The sequence below is a fragment of the Numenius arquata genome, chromosome 4, assembly GCF_964106895.1.
Source record: "Numenius arquata chromosome 4, bNumArq3.hap1.1, whole genome shotgun sequence".
Classification (NCBI taxonomy): Eukaryota; Metazoa; Chordata; class Aves; order Charadriiformes; family Scolopacidae; genus Numenius; species Numenius arquata.
The window spans coordinates 66,798,100-66,815,785 of NC_133579.1; the positions used below are offsets into that span (position 1 = coordinate 66,798,100).

The window sequence follows — 17,686 nt, forward strand, 5'->3', positions numbered from 1 at the left end:
GTAAGCTAGAGTGTAAGCTGATTTGAACTGCATTTAAAAAGGGAATAATATGTACACATTCTTCAATGGCAAATAAAAGGGCAGCATGATTTCAGGAACTAAAAGGCCTTTAGGGCATGTGTTTGCTTTGTTTCTAGTACCATTTTTGTCATTTTCATAGACTGCTGTGTTTGAAAGTGCCAATTAAAATCTGTTGATTTGACCAGTAAAAAAATGAAATCTGTGGCATACATTTAAATAAATGAATAGTTAAGCCTCTGACCTCTTATTACTGAGAGTTTTATGGTGTTTTGTAGTCGGTGGACCATGCAACTTTCCCTTGCTGTAATTACGTAGTTGTCTCTATGCAAACTGTGTTTGTCTCGCTAGCAGTAGAATTGAAAGAAATCTCAAATACTAAGGGGAGCAGGAGAGGGGCAGTTGCATCTGGGCTTCTAAAAAAGAAAAAAAAGTCGGGGGGGATGCTTACTGTTTCCTTTGGTATTATGTTAAATGCTTATTCGCCCTATGGAAGCTGTATGTGCATCTTTGCTTACTCTGTGTATTCCAGCTTTTTATTTTTTTAGTACTACAATACTCTCTCTCCTGTTCTTCCTTTTAAAGTGTTCTTTGTCTTTGGGTTTTCCAAATATAGCACATTTCCTTGAAATTACTCCGAAGACATAGTGTCATGGGAACTTTTTCAGTGGTGAACTCCACCCCAGAGTGAATGTATGTTTGGATATTATGGGGTTAGGAAGGGGATGAATCTTTGCCATGCTGTGAAATACATTTTGTCACACCACTTTCTCTAATCTAGAGTTTTAAGATCTCAGACTCAGCAGGTCTTAATGTCCATAAATGCATGGTGACATGTTTGATGCCAGGTGGTGGAATATGATTTGGCATAATAAATGTCAAAATAAGAATCCCTCATACTCTTTTTGAAGGTTTTATGTTGTATTTGTGAATCCTGGGTGTTTTTAAAAACCTTAACAATGTTATTGTATTGGGAACTTTAATGAACAATGTAGGAGGGAATATTTGTGGTGCTGGGAATGAAGCTCCTGTTCTTTGTAACAGTAGTAGAAAAAATGCTTGAGAAACACAGAGAAAGAACTGCTTTTATTTATGCAAGATTCAGTTCTCCATCAAGACAGAATATTTTATGCATGCATCTAGTGCTCTGCTGTATTTAATAATCTGGGCATAAAAATTGATGTTGCAAAAAGGGTTTAACGTTAAGTAGCACATTGCTTGACCAGTTAAAGCTGTGCATGTTAACTGTACCTTAATTATGATTTGCTCATATGAATGTTTCTCTTCCTTGTTAGTTATTACAAGAATGGAGAGTATTTAAATGCAGACAGATCTGTTCTTAATCCTGTGCTGAGTGTCAGGCTGTCTGTCAATTACTTATAATACTGTCTCATCCCAGCAGGCCTTTTGAGCTGTGGCTTGCTTTGTTGGTTGGCTACTAGCAGAAAATAAAAATCATCATTAGTTGAGCAGTTTGTTCAAAGAATCGATAGTACATATATGGGAAACTGCATTTTTGATAAATAAAGTGGGAATTTTAGCAGTTGCCATGTGCTTCAAGGCATTGGGGTAGAAGCTATTGTCAAATATATATCTTGTGTAACATGCTCTGCCATCTTCTTTTAATACTTCTGTCTTCATTGAAAAACCAGTAAGATCTCACTTTCCTAGTTATTTGTATTATAATAAGCAAAGTCTACCAGCTCCTCTCCATGCTGTTCCAAAAGCTTCTATTTAGTTTAGATGCATAAACCCCTTTGTTTTCTTTGATAGATGAGCTGTCACATTCACTGTGCTTTGCAACATCATCTACATAATCTTCAGTAAGATTGCTTGCTTCATTAGGCTTTGGCATTTGTTTAAAAAAAGTTTGAATTTTTTTTTGGAGGTGATTATTCTTTAAAAATGAGGAAAAGGAAGTATAATTTGCTCTAGAAAGTTTAATAAAACTGCGCATAATTCTGTACCATTGTGAATTGACGAAAAGACGTACAATATCTTCTACCCATTCTTTGAATTTAGTTAGCTTAGTTATGCTAAATTCTATAATATCACTCATGTCATCATGTTTTTGGTTACTTTTATTCAGCTGAAATTTAGCTCAGTGAACTGGATATCTATAAAAGTAAGAAAGTGATTGCACTTGCCTAAAAGTTTAGGTTTTGATTAAAACCTTCCACTATTTTCCTTCCACTGTAACCTGCTAAAGCAGCTGCTATTTTAGGTATTGTACATGTTTGTTTGAAATAGAGGGAAACAGCAGGGGGGCTTCCTGGCACTGAATTGTCTTGGTGCAGCTGAACTCTGGTGGGGTGTGCCATTCATTCTATGACTTCTTTCTGAGCAGAAACCATAAATTCTTTTATATCATTCAGGTTTCTCATTTTTGAGGTGGTGAACAAATGCATAGTGTGGATGAAACTAGCAATCCATTTCCCTCATCGAGGTTTCTGAAGGCAAAAAGGTAGTGTGACGGTTCTACTTGCCTATTGTAAATGTGTGCTTCTCCATGCTTTAATTCATTTTCAAGGTTTTATTAGCATAAAATATGATTGAGAGAGAGAGTTATTTAAAGTAGCAGTGTGCTACTGCAATAAATCACCTTTTTAGGGAACTTCCCAATATGTGTTTCTATTACATACTGCAAAGAGGAGTATTAATTTATGTCTGGAAAAAAATATTTCATTTGAGGAGTGCTTAATGATGAGAAATTAGAGATCACCATGGAGAAAATTAAAAGGTGTGTATTTTCTTGCACATCAGAATTAATCATTTCACAAGGTTTTAGCATTAGCTATTTGGTTGGATGGCCCTAAGTCATTAAGCCATCATTCTGGCTGTTAATTAAATATACATTTTACCTTGAAGAGAATCTATTGATTGAAACTGGACAAGCAACACTGTGAAGCTCCACAAAGTCTCTTTAGGATTGTAATAATGGCTGCAGCAGCAACACTAACAGTTTTCATCTTTGAAAGCACTCAACCATTTACTGCATGTTTCCAACCACACAACTTCCATCGCTTCGTGTGGGAACTGAAGGTGTGCAATTCCTTGAGGAAATCAGTGCGTTGCTATTAATGCTGTCTGTGTCGCTGAATCAGATGTGTTCTGATGACACAGTTGCAGAGACTCAGAAGTTGTGCTTGAGCTCACGGCTCCGTACAGACTTAAGTAATAAGCAATCGGCATCTACCCAATTTAGAGGCTTTACATTTTACCCAATGTAAAGTCAGTCCTACTTTGATATTGGAAGCAGGCCATGATAGGGATGCCAATTTTCTTATTGTGAAGTATTTCGGCAGCCCAGGGTAGAATATCTGTACTGGGAATTACTATTTTTATCAAATAAATGGAAAAACTGGTACCCTGCCAGAGGCTCTTTCTGTTCTTGGGTATACCATGTATATCCAGGTTAAGAGTCATATCTTGGACAGAAACGTGTGTACTTGTTAACTGAATTTTAGAGTTCTTGATATTTCTGTGTTTAAAAGTCAAAATCAGGTAGGTAGTATTTGGTGCTGTATGTTTCCTTGTTTTCTTGCTGTGTGTTTTCCTCACTCATGGGAAGGGAAGGAACAAACTTCAACTGAAGCTTTGAACTACGAAATATACAGTATTGTATTGTAGTATTATGTGAATATCGCTGCTTTTTTGCAAGAACTCCTGTGAGCCTGTCCTCATTTTTAATAAAAGAAGACGTGGCAAGTTTTTGAAGGCGCGTAGATGTTTTTTGTTTGGCTTGGTTTATTTTTTAAGAGATGTGGCACGAGGGAGGAAAATTTGCTTAGCTAGCTAGGGTTGTCTATTTTATGAGGTTGGAAGCAGTAGAGAGATCCCACACCTAGGAGAACAGCTGGGAACAGCTAGGGCTGAGCATATGGCTCTCATGGCTCGTTCTGCTATCAGCAAATCATGGCTTGCAGTCTGGTTTATATCCACTTCTAAGGGTGGCCTGAGCTAATACCAGTTTTTTGTTTGGTAATGTAGAAGGCATTTTTCTCATATGACAAAACAGATTTTTACCCTCCATCTGGCAATCCAAAGATTTGATTTTGCGGTTCAAATTACATTGGTCGGAATTGTGTGGGCTTCTAACTGCTCCAGTGTGACCTTCCTTTATCCTAATGATAGGATAAAGACCTGGGCATGTCATGTTGTATTACATGGGGTATGAGTTGCCGCTAAGCTTGTCCATCATATGACTTCATTACATCTCCCCCATTTCATATACAGATGAGGGGGAGGCATTGCCTTCCAACCAGTGTCCTTGGGGAGGTGTGCGATTATATATCCTGCACGTTCTTTGTGTTTTTACAGCCCCATTACTCATGGGGGGCGGGAAGCGGGTGAAGGTTCCCTGTTCATTAGTCTTAACAAAACTGTTATGGGCTTTCCAGACTCAATCATACTGTGTCGTTGCTGCTATGCCTGCATCACTAGATCACATCTGTTCCTGAACTGCACTACAGCAGAGGAATTTATAAAATGGACCACAGCCACTTGGTTTTTATCCAGACCGTGCTGGTGGTGGCACCACTGGGCTTCTGAAAGACAACAGTCAGGGGACACCCCTTGTGACATATCCCAACCTAACATCTGCCACAAGGGGAAGAAGTTTTGAGGGAGTGCCATTTTGTCATGTTTCCATATGGTTGAGTGTTTCTTTGGGCTTCGCTGTTGGCAGAGGACAAAATCCTTTTACTAGGAAGCAAGTTATTCACATCATTGTGACTCAAACACGAGGCAGAATTTAAATACTGGATTTTTGCCTACTTTAGGTTAGGGGAAAGAATCACTGTCTGAACAGCTTGCTGGTACTGACATAATGATGCACAGATATTGATGTTTATTGTCTTTGTGATTCTCTATGGTTGCACGTGGTGTCATTACAAACAGAAGGATTGATTTTCTGGTTAGATGGCTAAATTTGTGTTGTAATTGCTGGGATAAAATATACTGACTAGATAAAAATCTTTCTGGCAACGTGCCTTGTGTTCTGATGTACTCCAGCTGCTAAGAACTGGAAAAAATTATTTCCTATGTGATCAGTATCCTAAAAGATATTTCATATACATTATTAGGTTCCAAATGTAGATGACTTCTATTTTTTGTAAAGTCATCTTAGACCAAAGTGTGCTACTCTTTGACCTTTTCATTCCTACATGAAACGCCATTTCTCTGTACTGCTTCCCTTTGTTCATATGCACATTATTAGCTTCTAGGGAATAGGGGGAAAAGGCAATCAGCTGTTTCACTCATGATTAAAGACAGAAGTTTTCTTTCACAGTTGTATAATTTCAAAAAGTTATTCCTTTATTATTTCCAGATGGAAATAAAATTCTATATTGCACTTTTACTTCTAACTGAAATATGTAATTATATCTCGTAATGCAAAGCACTTTGTAAAAAAAAAAAATATGTATTTATAAAAAAACAACAAGAAACAGATGTTAAGCTTAGAATGTTGAGACACTGTAAAGTACAATTATGCATTAGCCCATGATGTCCTTCAAGTTCTCTCTGGGATATTAACTAATAGTTTTATTAAGTGATGAAATCTGGTATTCTGTGTGCAGTCTGTGGTATGGGAAAATCTGTCAGCGTTGATTAAGTATGACTGTTGAGCGCATAGCTGTAATTTAATCAAACCTATGTGGTAAAGTACTTCCGTGTACATTTAGGTGTAGGGAGGATAAAAGGCAAGACTGGAACAGTCTTACCTTAAAGTTCAGGGTCAGGTATTTATATCTGTGTTACTTATATGCGCTAAACAACTAATATCCCTCAAAGTTTGGAAATTGGTTTATCCATGTTTCTCTTTAGTTCATTATTCTGTTTCCTTCTGAACTGCTCACTCCAAGTTTCTGGTTTTAAAAGAAGGTAAATTAAAGAACACTAGTAGTACTTAGAAAATGAATGACAAAACAGCAGTGAGTCATCAGGTATTTCTGTCTTGCGTTTGTTTGGTTTGTGTTAATAATTTGTATTCTGTTAAATTCACAAAGTTAATGATGATGGTCCTGAAGTACTTCATAGGAAATCAGTTTATCGTTGGGCCTTTGATTCAGGTCTATGCCTGAAAATAAAGGAATATACTCAATTGGACTTCAGTGCTTTAAGCGCATGTAGCATATTTTGTATAGCTTTAGATATAGAAAGTAAGCAAAGAAAGGACTTCACAGTAGAAGGAGTTGTTTGCAACCTCCTCTTCTCTAGAAGGAGCTTTGAGTGTCCAGAACCTACCTGAAACCTGTGACCCCAATAACTAGGCTGTAGTAGGGTTTCCAGATAAAGCAACGTGTGTGTTGTACATGCATTTCTGATACGTATGACAAGCAATTTGCTTTCTCAAGAATGCATCTTCTTTGATATTGAGGGACTGATGTGCATCTTTCTGAAACTAAATGATGCAGTGGAATTATCAGTAATGTTTTCCAGCTTACTTTCATAGCTCTTAATGCATGCAGGGACCTGTAGTGACAGTTGAAAAGTTCAATGCCAATTAATATCGACAAGAGTGATTGCAGAAGACATATGATTTTTTTTTTAATGGGGAATAACTAAAAGAAGCAGTTCTGACTGGAGTCTCATTTAACTGTGGCTGCTGAACGCTGTCGGTTCAGTTCCTCTTACAGGAGGTGTAGTTTCTCATTCTTTACTACCTATGGTATCTTTAAAACAGGTAAATAAAAGGTAGTTATGGGGTTTTTTATTAGTTCCTGCTTGTCTGCCATGTGTGGCTAGTTTTGTACACAATTTAGAAGTAGTTACTAACATGGAAAGAATCAATCCCTATTTTAAGGTTAAAAATTGTGTTATTCAGTATGAATGCAAAGGCGAAAGAACCAAATCTTAAATTTTCAAATATAATATTCATAGATTCATAGATTGGTCCAGGCTGGAAGGGACCTCCAAAGGTCATCTAGTCCGACCTCTCCGCAGTCAGCAGGGACACCCCCAACTAGATGAGGTTGCCCAGGGCCTTGTCAAGCTTCACCTTGAATATCTCAAGGGAAGGGGCCTCAACCACCTCCCTGGGCAACCTGTTCCAGTGTTCCACCACCCTCATGGTAAAGAACTTTTTCCTAATATCCAATCTAAATCTCCCCTTCTCCAACTTAAAACCATTGCCCCTCGTCCTGTCACTGCAGGCCTTTGTAAACAGACCCTCCCCAGCCTTCCTGTAGGCCCCCCTCAGGTACTGGAAGGCCGCTATGAGGTCTCCCTGGAGCCTCCTCCAGGCTGAACAACCCCAGCTCCCTCAGCCTGTCCTCATAGCAGAGGTGCTCCAACCCCCGATCATTTTAGTGGCCCTCCTCTGGACCCGCTCCATCAGGTCCATGTCCTTTCTATATCGAGGGCTCCAGACCTGCACACAGTACTCCAGGTGAGGTCTCACCAGAGCAGAGTAAAGTGGCAGAATCACCTCTCTGGATCTGCTGGCAACACTTCTTTTGATGCAGCCCAGGATGCGATTGGCCTTCTGGGCTGCAAGTGTACATTGCCTGCTCATGTCCAGCTTCTCGTCCATCAACACCCCCAAGTCCCTTTCTTCAGAGCTGCTTTCTAATACCTCATCCCCCAGTCTGTATTTATACTGAGGATTGTTTCTTCCCAGGTGCAGGACCCTGCACTTGCTTTTGTTGAACCTCGTGAGGTTCAACTGGGCCCACCTCTCCAGCCTGTCCAGGTCCCCCTGAACGACATCCCATCCCTCTGGTGTATCGACAACACCACACAGCTTGGTGTCATCTGCAAACTTGCTGATGGTGCTCTCAATCCCTCTGTCTATGTCTTTGATAAAAATGTTAAACAGTACTGGTCCCAGCACGGACCCTTGAGGGACACCACTTGTCACTGCTCTCCATCTGGACTTAAAGCCATTGAGTACCACCCTCTGGGTGCGACCATTCAGCCAATTCCTTATCCACCGAACCGTCCACCCATCAAATCCGTATCCCTCCAATTTGGCAAGCAGGATGTTGTGAGGAACCGTGTCAAAGGCCTTACAGAAGTCCAGATAGATCACATCCATAGGTCGCCCCTTGTCTACTGACCTAGTCACTTCATCATAGAAGGCCACTAGGTTAGTCAGGCAGGACTTGCCCCTAGTAAAGCCATGTTGGCTGTCCTGAATCATCCCCCTGTCCTCCATGTGCCCAAGCATGGCATCCAGAAGGATCTGCTCCATGATCTTCCCAGGCACAGAGGTGAGGCTGACAGGTCGGTAGTTCCCAGGGTCCTCCTTTCTACCGTTTTTAAAAATGGGTGTGATGTTTCCTTTCTTCCAGTCCACAGGGACTTCACCTGACTGCCATGACTTTTCGAATATCATGGAAAGTGGCTTTGCAACTTCATCAGCCATATTCTCTGTGTCTGTTTGGGATAGAAATCTGGTTTTTTTCCTATCATATAATTCTTAGCCTTACAGAAGCTGGAATACAATAATACTTTTGTAGTTAGAAATTCTAATAAATAGTTTATTACCTTCAAAAAGAATTCACGAAGTGATCACGTATTAAAAAGGCTTTTATTCAGAAGATGCCAAATTTGAGAGGAGTGAGAAAGAATTCATTTTCTCTCTGTGTCGTAGGGTGAGTTATTTTTAAGAACTTGGCAGATTCAGAAACATGTTATGAAACTTGCCTTTTATTGGTTTCTTATATCATAAATCTCTTTTTGAAGATTGAATGAAGTGCTTTGAACTAAGAGATAAGCACAATAATAGGCTTGTGGTACATAGCTTAGGTTCCAGCCCTTTTGCCATTTCTCATAGTTTAGAAACATATTTTATTATTGATAAGCAAAAAAAAATCACAGATGACTGCTAGAATGCTTCATACAAAGTAAGTTGATAGTATTTTCTAAAGCTTAAAAGAGAAGGAAAGTTTTCCTCATTTTGTTAGTTTATTTTACCAAACTTGTTCTATGCCATTTCATTTTGAAAATATATTCTAGCTGAACATCTAAAACTATTAAGGACAGGGACAAATGGTTCCATTTGAAGTGGACGCATGAAATTTGTACGGATGCATGGTGGCCTTTTCTTTACTCTTTTATTCATAAAGCCAGCTACCCACAGCTTCCACGGAGAGCCAGGTTCACTGCACACAGCCTTTCTGTGCATCAAATTGTATGCCCTCCATGATCAGTATAGTTATTACTATGATGTTTAGTTTACATACCTGAGATAGAGTAGATATTCCACTGAATAATGTAACCGCTTCTCTTAGACATTTATGCAAGAGGATCTTAGAAACTTTCAAAACTGCTTTCAGAAGTGATTTGAGAGGGTTCAGGTTTCATACGCATATTTTTGTCAGAAGCAAGTTGTGTGTTCGGAGAGCATTTTTTCTGCTTGCTCTAAAAATCAGTGCTTTTAAAAGATGGGTACCTGAGAGTTAAAAGGCACGAAGGTGTTTACATTCTCTTTGAACAATCTAGGCCAACCTTGTAGAAATACAGAGAGAAAATTTAGATGCGTGACGAATATTGCTGATTAATGATCTGGAAAGAATTTATAAATAGTTGCAATTTAACAACTGAATGTGGTGGCAGTATTTGTTTTCAGACAGAATATCTGTGCTCTCAAAGAAAACAGGAGAAATGGTGTGTGCGATCCCGGCTGGAGCATGCAGAACGCACATGGCAGAAGAGCGGGCAATGCAGCGCTTGGTCCCAGGCCGTGTCCTGTGTGTTCACCGCACGGCGAGAAGGGGAAATCCTTAAGTGAAAGCCTGGTTGTGTGTGGAATATAGTTCTTTGTCCAAGTTCACTTATTTTTTGCAGGGTAAAGATTAACAGGCCGTATTGCACACAGTCTAGATGCTGTTTTGTCTCAACTTTTAAAAATATTTAAACTTTCTTGCTGGTCTCTGTGTTCTTAGTTGTGTAAATAATAAAATAGAAATATGACCACCATGTTCTCATCTCCATCTCATCTTCCCTGCCAAGCCTCAATCAGAGGTTTGGTTTGGTTTTGATTTGGAGGTTTGTTTGCCTTTTGCTATTACTTTTACTTTATTTTCCATCTGACCTTTTGTATTTGTACAAAATGTATAACATCTCTGCCTCTTCAAGTTTCACTCTACTTTCAGCTGCCCTCTGATTAATTCTATGCATTTTATAGCCAAACACTTTTAATTCCTGGAGTCTTTATTTCTGAAATAACACGGGTAGCATATTTCAGACCAGTGTTGGAGCATGTTTGCAAATGGCCAGATATATTTTAATTAGCAAATGGCCAACTTTAAGGATACTCCAATTAGAGACATTCTCATATTGGTATATGAGAACTTATTTGACTCTGACAAGAAAGCAGCTAACCCTTGCCATCTTCTGAAATTGGAAACAGCCACTGTCTGAAAGCACCGACTTTCACAATACTTTGCCTCTAAAATTTTCTCTTAATTGTATAACCAATACTATGTAGGGAATGTCATTGTTCCTATCTCAAATGAAATGCAATCCCATAGCTTACTTATTTTCCTTAAAAACAAAGTTGCTTCCTAATTTCACCTGTCCCTACTGTTTCAAACCGGGCCACTGCAGCTCAGTATTGTTTGGGTTTCAGAAGTATTACTACTGATACTTACCTTATATATTAATTTGAAGGAGTTTTGTGTATTGTTTTCATAATGTTTTAAAGCTTTTTTTTTTCCTTTTGAATAACTCTTAGGAAATGGCAAAGATTCTCAGTCATCCAAGAGTATATGCTTTTCTGCACATACCAGTCCAGTCAGCCTCTGACAGTGTGCTCATGGACATGAAAAGAGAATACTGTGTGGCAGACTTCAAACAAGTAGTGGATTTCCTTAAAGAAAGGTAAGTCTACTAGTATTTGAGAAAAAAACAGTGTTGGGTTTTTTTCAATGTATAGAACATGTGGCTGAAAACACAATTACTTGCAACTTCGTAATTCAGGTATGAAAAGGAATGAGCTGCTTTAAGCTTTGAAAGTCTTTGAGTTTTTTGTAAGCCCCTTGATGTGGTTTGCCCCTTTACTGGAGCATTTATAAGCATCTTAAGTGTCTGCATGATATGCTTTTAATTTGTCAGTATATTCCTAATCTTTTTCAAGTAATACATTCTTAAATTGTTTTTTATGCTTAAACTACTATATATAGACTGCTTGAAGTTAAAGTTATTGAAGTATTCTTTAATGTGGTTTTTGAGCATTGTATACTTCGTGTATTGGAGATGGTCCAGCTCCAGCAAATGTGAATGGGTTGGCTGGGTTTTTTTGAATAAGTAGTATTTTATATCCTATAGCTGATGTACAGTTACATCAATATAGTAATACTCTAATCTTGCTTGTGGGACTGATGATTTCTAGGATAGTTTCAAAATTATTTCCCTTAACAACAGAGCTAATAGTGAAAAATAGAAGTGTGTATCCTAATGGATTGTTTACTTATGCCTGAAGATGGAAGAATGGAAGTTACATTCACCTGCAAAGTTCTTGTAACTCCAAATATTAATTTAATATCCAAGGAAGTCTTTTCTTAGCTTTTAGAATTTAATATTGACATATTTTGATGAATATTTCTACACCAATTTTCCTAAAAATAGCTGTCTGGAGAATTATTTCTGTCACCTTGTTTGGCTACTTCCTCTCTTTATCTGCTTTTTTTGTTTGTGTGCTTGTTTTAATGAATTAAGGGGGTGGAGTTGTACCTTTGACTCTTAAGTTACATTAAAATACTTGTACATAAATGAATCAAATTTTCATAATCAATTTTTCATGATCATTAAAGATCTGGCAGTCTAGCTATGTAAAGCATGCCATGGAAGAGCTGCATGGGAATTATGTAAGAAAGAAAAAGCAAACTGCATTAGAATAGAATCTATTTTGCAAACTATTTGTGTAGTTTATTGGACATTTCTATGCATCTAGGACTGCTGATGGAAATGGAGCTGTTTGTCTCCATACAGGTTGATTGGGCATTAATTTTCCACCCTAAACAATGCACACGAATTCTTGGCACTTAGTTTTTATGTGGCTGTGGGTCAGTGTTAGTTTTTAATTAACAGATACATTGTATTCCCACCTATCTTAAGTGGGAACTGTGTCAGTTTATGTTTTAGTTGACTTGAAACTGAGTCATTATTCTCTTCAGTAGTTTTAGCGTTGGCAGCTATTATCATAACAGCAGCTGGATTTTCGATAACGTAGTAAAGCTGGCACATGTTGGGGCATATGGGAATTTATTAAATCATTCAGCTCTTGCACACAGAAAAGAGTGAATTACTTAATATCCAAATTTAAAACAGCTGGTCATTGAATATACAGTAATATATGACATACGTCTTTTTCCACAGGCTTTTTTTGTAATGAACTTAACAAGGAAGCAATGATTGGCTTGATGTCATATTTTTAAATAATAATAAAGTTAATTTGGTAGTTTCTTAATAAGCAGGATAAATAATCTAGTAGTTCCTGTTACAATACAGTCTCCAAATACCAAGATGGAAAATTCTTTGTACCATATGGCAGCAGGATGAGGAAGCTATGCAAGGCAGAGAAAATGTTTTGGATATTTGAACATGTGCACATCTGTAAAACTAATACTTTTTTTTTTCCTTTTGCACTTAAGAGCATAGCGTCTTCATTTGTAGTCTCTCCTCTTATGGCAGCAGCCAGCTATTACATTCCCATATAGATATTCCCATAAAGATCTCAGCACAAAGATTGCCAGGACTTAACATTGCTGCAGACAACTCCAGAGCCTAGAGCCAGAATAGCTAAAATTAAATATGTGTTTGAACTACTTTAATAGCCAAAAGGATTATTTCCATCTTCCATTTATCAAAAAGGAAAAATAAAACAAAAGTAGAACCTCCTATATCTCCTTTTGCTATTCATAGGGCCATAAAGTCATCCAGAAGCTTCCTCTGCAAAGTGTACGGGGTCTTATCAGTAGATTCCTAATGGCGCATTCATCTCTGAAACATGACATCTGCTCTGGTAGTATATTCACCTAAAACTCTATTAAACCAATAATTCTATAGGGCTGCTCTGCTGAAGAACTAAAGCCACACATCAAGGAACTATATGGTTATCAGTTAAGTGCTTAATAACTTAAATTCAAACATCTAAGGAAATAAAAATGAATTACAGCAAGTAAAAAGGAAGGGAAGAAGGAAAAGAATGAGTTATGTCATCTTTTTGATTTTGGAACCCCGAAGATACCAAGTGATTCCTGAATTTTTCTTGTATCAGTCAAGCCAATAAAATACTCAGGGGCTTTTTTCTCCCAGAAGGAGCAAACACCTTTCCTTCCTCTGGAGCGCCAGGAGTGATTGCAGAGGTATCTCCTTCTGAGAGTGGGTATTTATTCATATCCTGCTTAGCACAAAACCCCATACAGAGAAGCTGGAGATCTCCAGAACGGTTAGATTTTTTGTTAAAACTCACTTTTTAAAAGAATGGAGCATTCTAGACCCTCTGAAACTATGAATTCAGTCATGTCACTTTTTTCCTTCTCTTTGAGGACTCTTTCTTCGGGCAGGAACCCTAGAAATGAACTTTGAAAATGAATATTGATGTTCTGGTACATTCTTTTGATAGGCAACACTTTGGTTTTTAGAGCCCCTCTCTCCAGCCAGGTGACACCACTTTTTGTTTATTATGAAGATCAGCGCAAAATGTGTAGAATACAAACCTAGAAACACAAATCCATTAGGCTGAAAAACTGAAATATAGGAACCTTGGTTTATCCTTTTTTAGAAATTCATTCTCTGATATTTTGCACTCTCTTTTTTCACTGAAATTTCATTAAGTTAAAGTATTCAGAAAAACGCTGCTGTGCAGTTGATAGGTTGGTAGCTCATCTACAGATACAATATATTTGTGTGTATATACGTAATTACTGAAGGTATATTTGTAAACTGTTCTAGAGAGCAACAGAATAAAGGAAATGAGGATGCGCTGATTAATTTAGAAGGTGTTCAACTTGTACATAGCCTGTAGGGACCAGTCCCCTAATCTGTAGTCTTTAGGGACTAACCCAGTAGTCTGGAAGGACTATTCTCAAGACTGATTTCTGGCTGAGATATTAATTTCAATGTGTTTGCAACTATAAATACAGGAGCATTAGAAGTCGCTGCTAAGAAAATGTAATCCAGAGACCAATTTAATTTTATATCAGAAAGTTTTTTAATTGTGGTGTCATTATATCAAACTGTAAGTTGTTTTTCAAATGATCTCAACTTTCAAGATTCAGCATAGATTATATTTCTGAAAGGTGATGTTTGTAGTTGCAAAAAGAGCAAGACTGCTTTAATTATCTCAAAGTTTTGGAACTTAATCCCCTGAAATTTACTTTCACTGATAAAAGCAAACAACTGGAATATATTTTAGTTAAGGAAACCTGAGATCTGAATGTCATATTCTGTAATTGCTTGAATAATCAGCAATGTGAATATACACCCATTAAAAAATCCTTAGGCTGGTAATGTGTTTTCCTAATTTATTGTTTGATGTTGTTGACCATACTACATTCTCTGGTTTTTGAAGAAATTATGATGCTCATCAAAGTTTATATAAATCTTTCCTTACGAGTGCTGCTTGATAAGATAAGAGAATTGTAAAACCAAAATCTAGACGAATTTAAAAAAATAGAGAAATTTAAAGCTAGGCTGAAAAACTATACCTTTCTGTTTGGGGAAATAGGCAAATGTTGAGGGAAGGCTCAATTTCCCCCGCAATTTGTTTTTGTTTGCGTTCTGAGACAGAAACATAATATTAATTGTGGGTGGCTGCTGCTGTTCGCTTGAGATTGTCTCATAATTCATAGTGGAAACATCTGATCTTTCCAATATCATCTGAAAGCCAGCAAACTTGGGCTGCCAGAGGGGAAAGCCTCAGCTCTGTCAGGCAGAAAATTTTGTTCTTTTTTGCGCTACTACTTCTTCTCTCCATTAAAATGAGGCTGTAAGCCTCTAGTAAGCCCATCCTAGGCTCCATTGCTTTTAGTCGTAATCAAGTATCGTTTTTTCAGCATATGTAGAAAAATAATTACATGCAGTTGGAAAAAAGAAAGTAAAAGACAAAGTAAATGAGTGCAGTGGAATATGAGTCGCAAGCCTGGAAGGAGATTAATCACTCAGGGGTAAACTCAAATCTTAGCTGCCCAGGAATTACAGACAACTGCTGAATGTCTGAAGAAACTGGAAATACTGTCCAAATTGAGAAAATGTGTTCTATAGTCTTTTGGGACAGCTGGCTACAGGGAGACTCCCTTCTTCCCTGTTGCTTTACAAGGAGTTAAGGCAATAAATGGTAGCTTCAGCAGCTTCCTAGGCCACCTCTTAATTCTGTTTTTAAGGATTTTGGGGGATTTATCAGTGACTGTCTTGTGTTTCTTTTGATCTGCCATGCCTTTTGTCTCTTTTCTTGCAGCGGCAGGCAGGCTGCATCTGCTTGGGTGTTTAGACAGGCTGCTTCAGGGTAAAATGGTATGGCTGGGAGCAAAGTGGACTCAGCTACTGTCCCTCCCAGTCATGCTGTATATCTATGTTAGTCTTAGTTTTTACAGCAATATTTGAGTGTCTGAATGAAACTTTTCATCGTCCACTTTCTCAATATAATTTTGTCCATACGTTTCAGTATGGCTGCTCTTGCCTTTCTGAGCAATTTCACGAGCAGTAATTTATTTCCCAGGTTCTAGTCTTCTGTTGTGACCTTTTTCGTATCCTGGGCATCGTGACGCATACCATAAAAGCTTATGTGGCCAGTCAGCTATTTATCATGGTCTCTGTCTGTATTTCTTGTGCAAGTGAATATCTTGTCATCCACATGTCTTCTGCTTGAAAATTTTCTCTCTTTTCTAACAGCTAATTTTTGACTGAAGTAATGAGCAGTGAAGAAATACCTTCCTAAAAGCTTGCTTCTAAATACTGTTATTTGGATGATCAAGAAAATTCTGAACACTGTAAATAATTTTCTTCTGAAAGAAGTCCATATAGTAAGCTCCTGAATATTGTCTACATTGAAAGATAAAGGGCTAAATGAGTCATCATCAAATTTGCTGCTATTCCAGGCAACCTGCAGTTTTGAAACTATCGCAGCCCTTGTGGCAGTGGTATTGTCTTTATCACATTATCATGCCAGTTATTGAAACTAGAATTTGAAGGCAAATATAGAGAATAATTTTAAAATAACCATTTACTATTTTTACATACATTTTTCTGCTCACTTTCAGAATGCAGGTAATCATGAAGTAAGCTATACCAGTTCCCTCACTTTTTTTTTGTAGCATGAATGTGTTACATTTTCTTTCTGAAAATGCACTTCTGTTTCTCAGAGAGAGACTTCGTTGAGCTCATTTTGCAGATGTGCAAATTGTGGCCCTAACAAACCATGACAAGTCTTTCAGATTTAGGCTTTTTTTTTAATGGCTTTTAGTACATCTGTTCTGTCAGTCTAACTACTGCAAATGCAAATGTCATCTGTTTAAAATCCTTACAACATTTTCTGCTAAGAAATTGCTGAGTGTGTTTGGTACTTATCTGTAATTTTATACTTCAGTCTCTAGACTCTTCTCTTTACTCTGTCTTTTGTCTGCAGTTGGGGTCTGAACTAATCACTTTACCAAATGTGTCTCTTTTTTGTGTGTGTGTGCTTTAAATGAATTGGGTGTTTGTAAAAAGTATCAAATTAGCACCAAAACCGAAAATGTGTGCATTTTTCACCAAACAGACACAGCACAAAAGTAGATTCATGTCTAGACTTCACCCTAGTGATCAAGTGGTGTCGTCTTTGATGGACTACAAGCTCCTTTTACCACAGGATTAGTTGTCTTTAGGTGTCGTGAAATTTAAATTTGGGCTTCCATAAAGCAGTTGCTAAATGTGTAAGTTTTCCTGCCTTGCATTTGATTCACAAGGTCATGTAAAGAGATGTGAGTAGGTGAGAGGTTTCAAAGGTGCTGAACACTTGCAGATCCATTAATTTCAATAATATATTTTGAATATTCAGTGTTTCAAGTACCTATATTTAAAAAGCAAGTTTTTCTTTGGTAGTGGCTGGGGGGGACACAAACATTAGGCATTCTGGGATAGCTTTTTTTTCTTTTTTTTTTTTTTTTTTTTTAACTGTAACATTACTCCAACCAAGTTGAATGTCGCTTTAGGGGGGGCAGTCTCTCCATTTCGGCTTATACAGCACATCTTTCCCTTTTTCTTAGCAAATGGTACTGTACCCTTATTTTCTAGCAAGGAAATACACTGAGGAGATTTCCTGGAGGGGCAATGGAAGGAGGGAAGGAAGGTCACTTACAAATATCTGCATCTTTTTAATCTTCATTGTTCTACAGATTGTTGAATCGCATTTCAGTTAGTTCATGGAGAGATCTCTTACTGCCACAGTTTGCATAATTAGACCTGTTGCTACTTTACAAATTATTAGTCACCATTTTATAGCATAGTCTTTCATGGCAAATCCATCAAGGATATTAGGGTTTTCTGGGCTGTAGGCTCTTAGTTATTCTGTTGCTTGTGTGTCAGGATGGTGGCTGCCAGAAGTGCATGCTTTTTTTTACTTTTGGTGGTCTCGTGCCTTGTAAAGTGCAACTGTTAAACTCTTTCTGTAACAGTGCTGGGGGAAAATATAATTTGCTGGAAGGTGAACTAAAAGCCGCATCTGAAGTTGAGGTAAATTTGC

The 17,686-nt window shown here is 37.8% G+C and overlaps 1 protein-coding gene across 2 annotated transcripts in view; it reads left to right on the plus strand.

Annotated features, from left to right (window-relative positions):
- CDKAL1 (CDKAL1 threonylcarbamoyladenosine tRNA methylthiotransferase) overlaps positions 1-17,686 on the plus strand; it is a 424,960-nt gene that overhangs the window by 270,386 nt on the left and 136,888 nt on the right. For both annotated transcript variants that reach the window (XM_074146151.1, XM_074146152.1), the window contains exon 11: positions 10,700-10,845. In XM_074146151.1, coding sequence (XP_074002252.1) covers positions 10,700-10,845 — 146 coding nt within the window. The remainder of the gene's footprint in view (positions 1-10,699; positions 10,846-17,686) is intronic.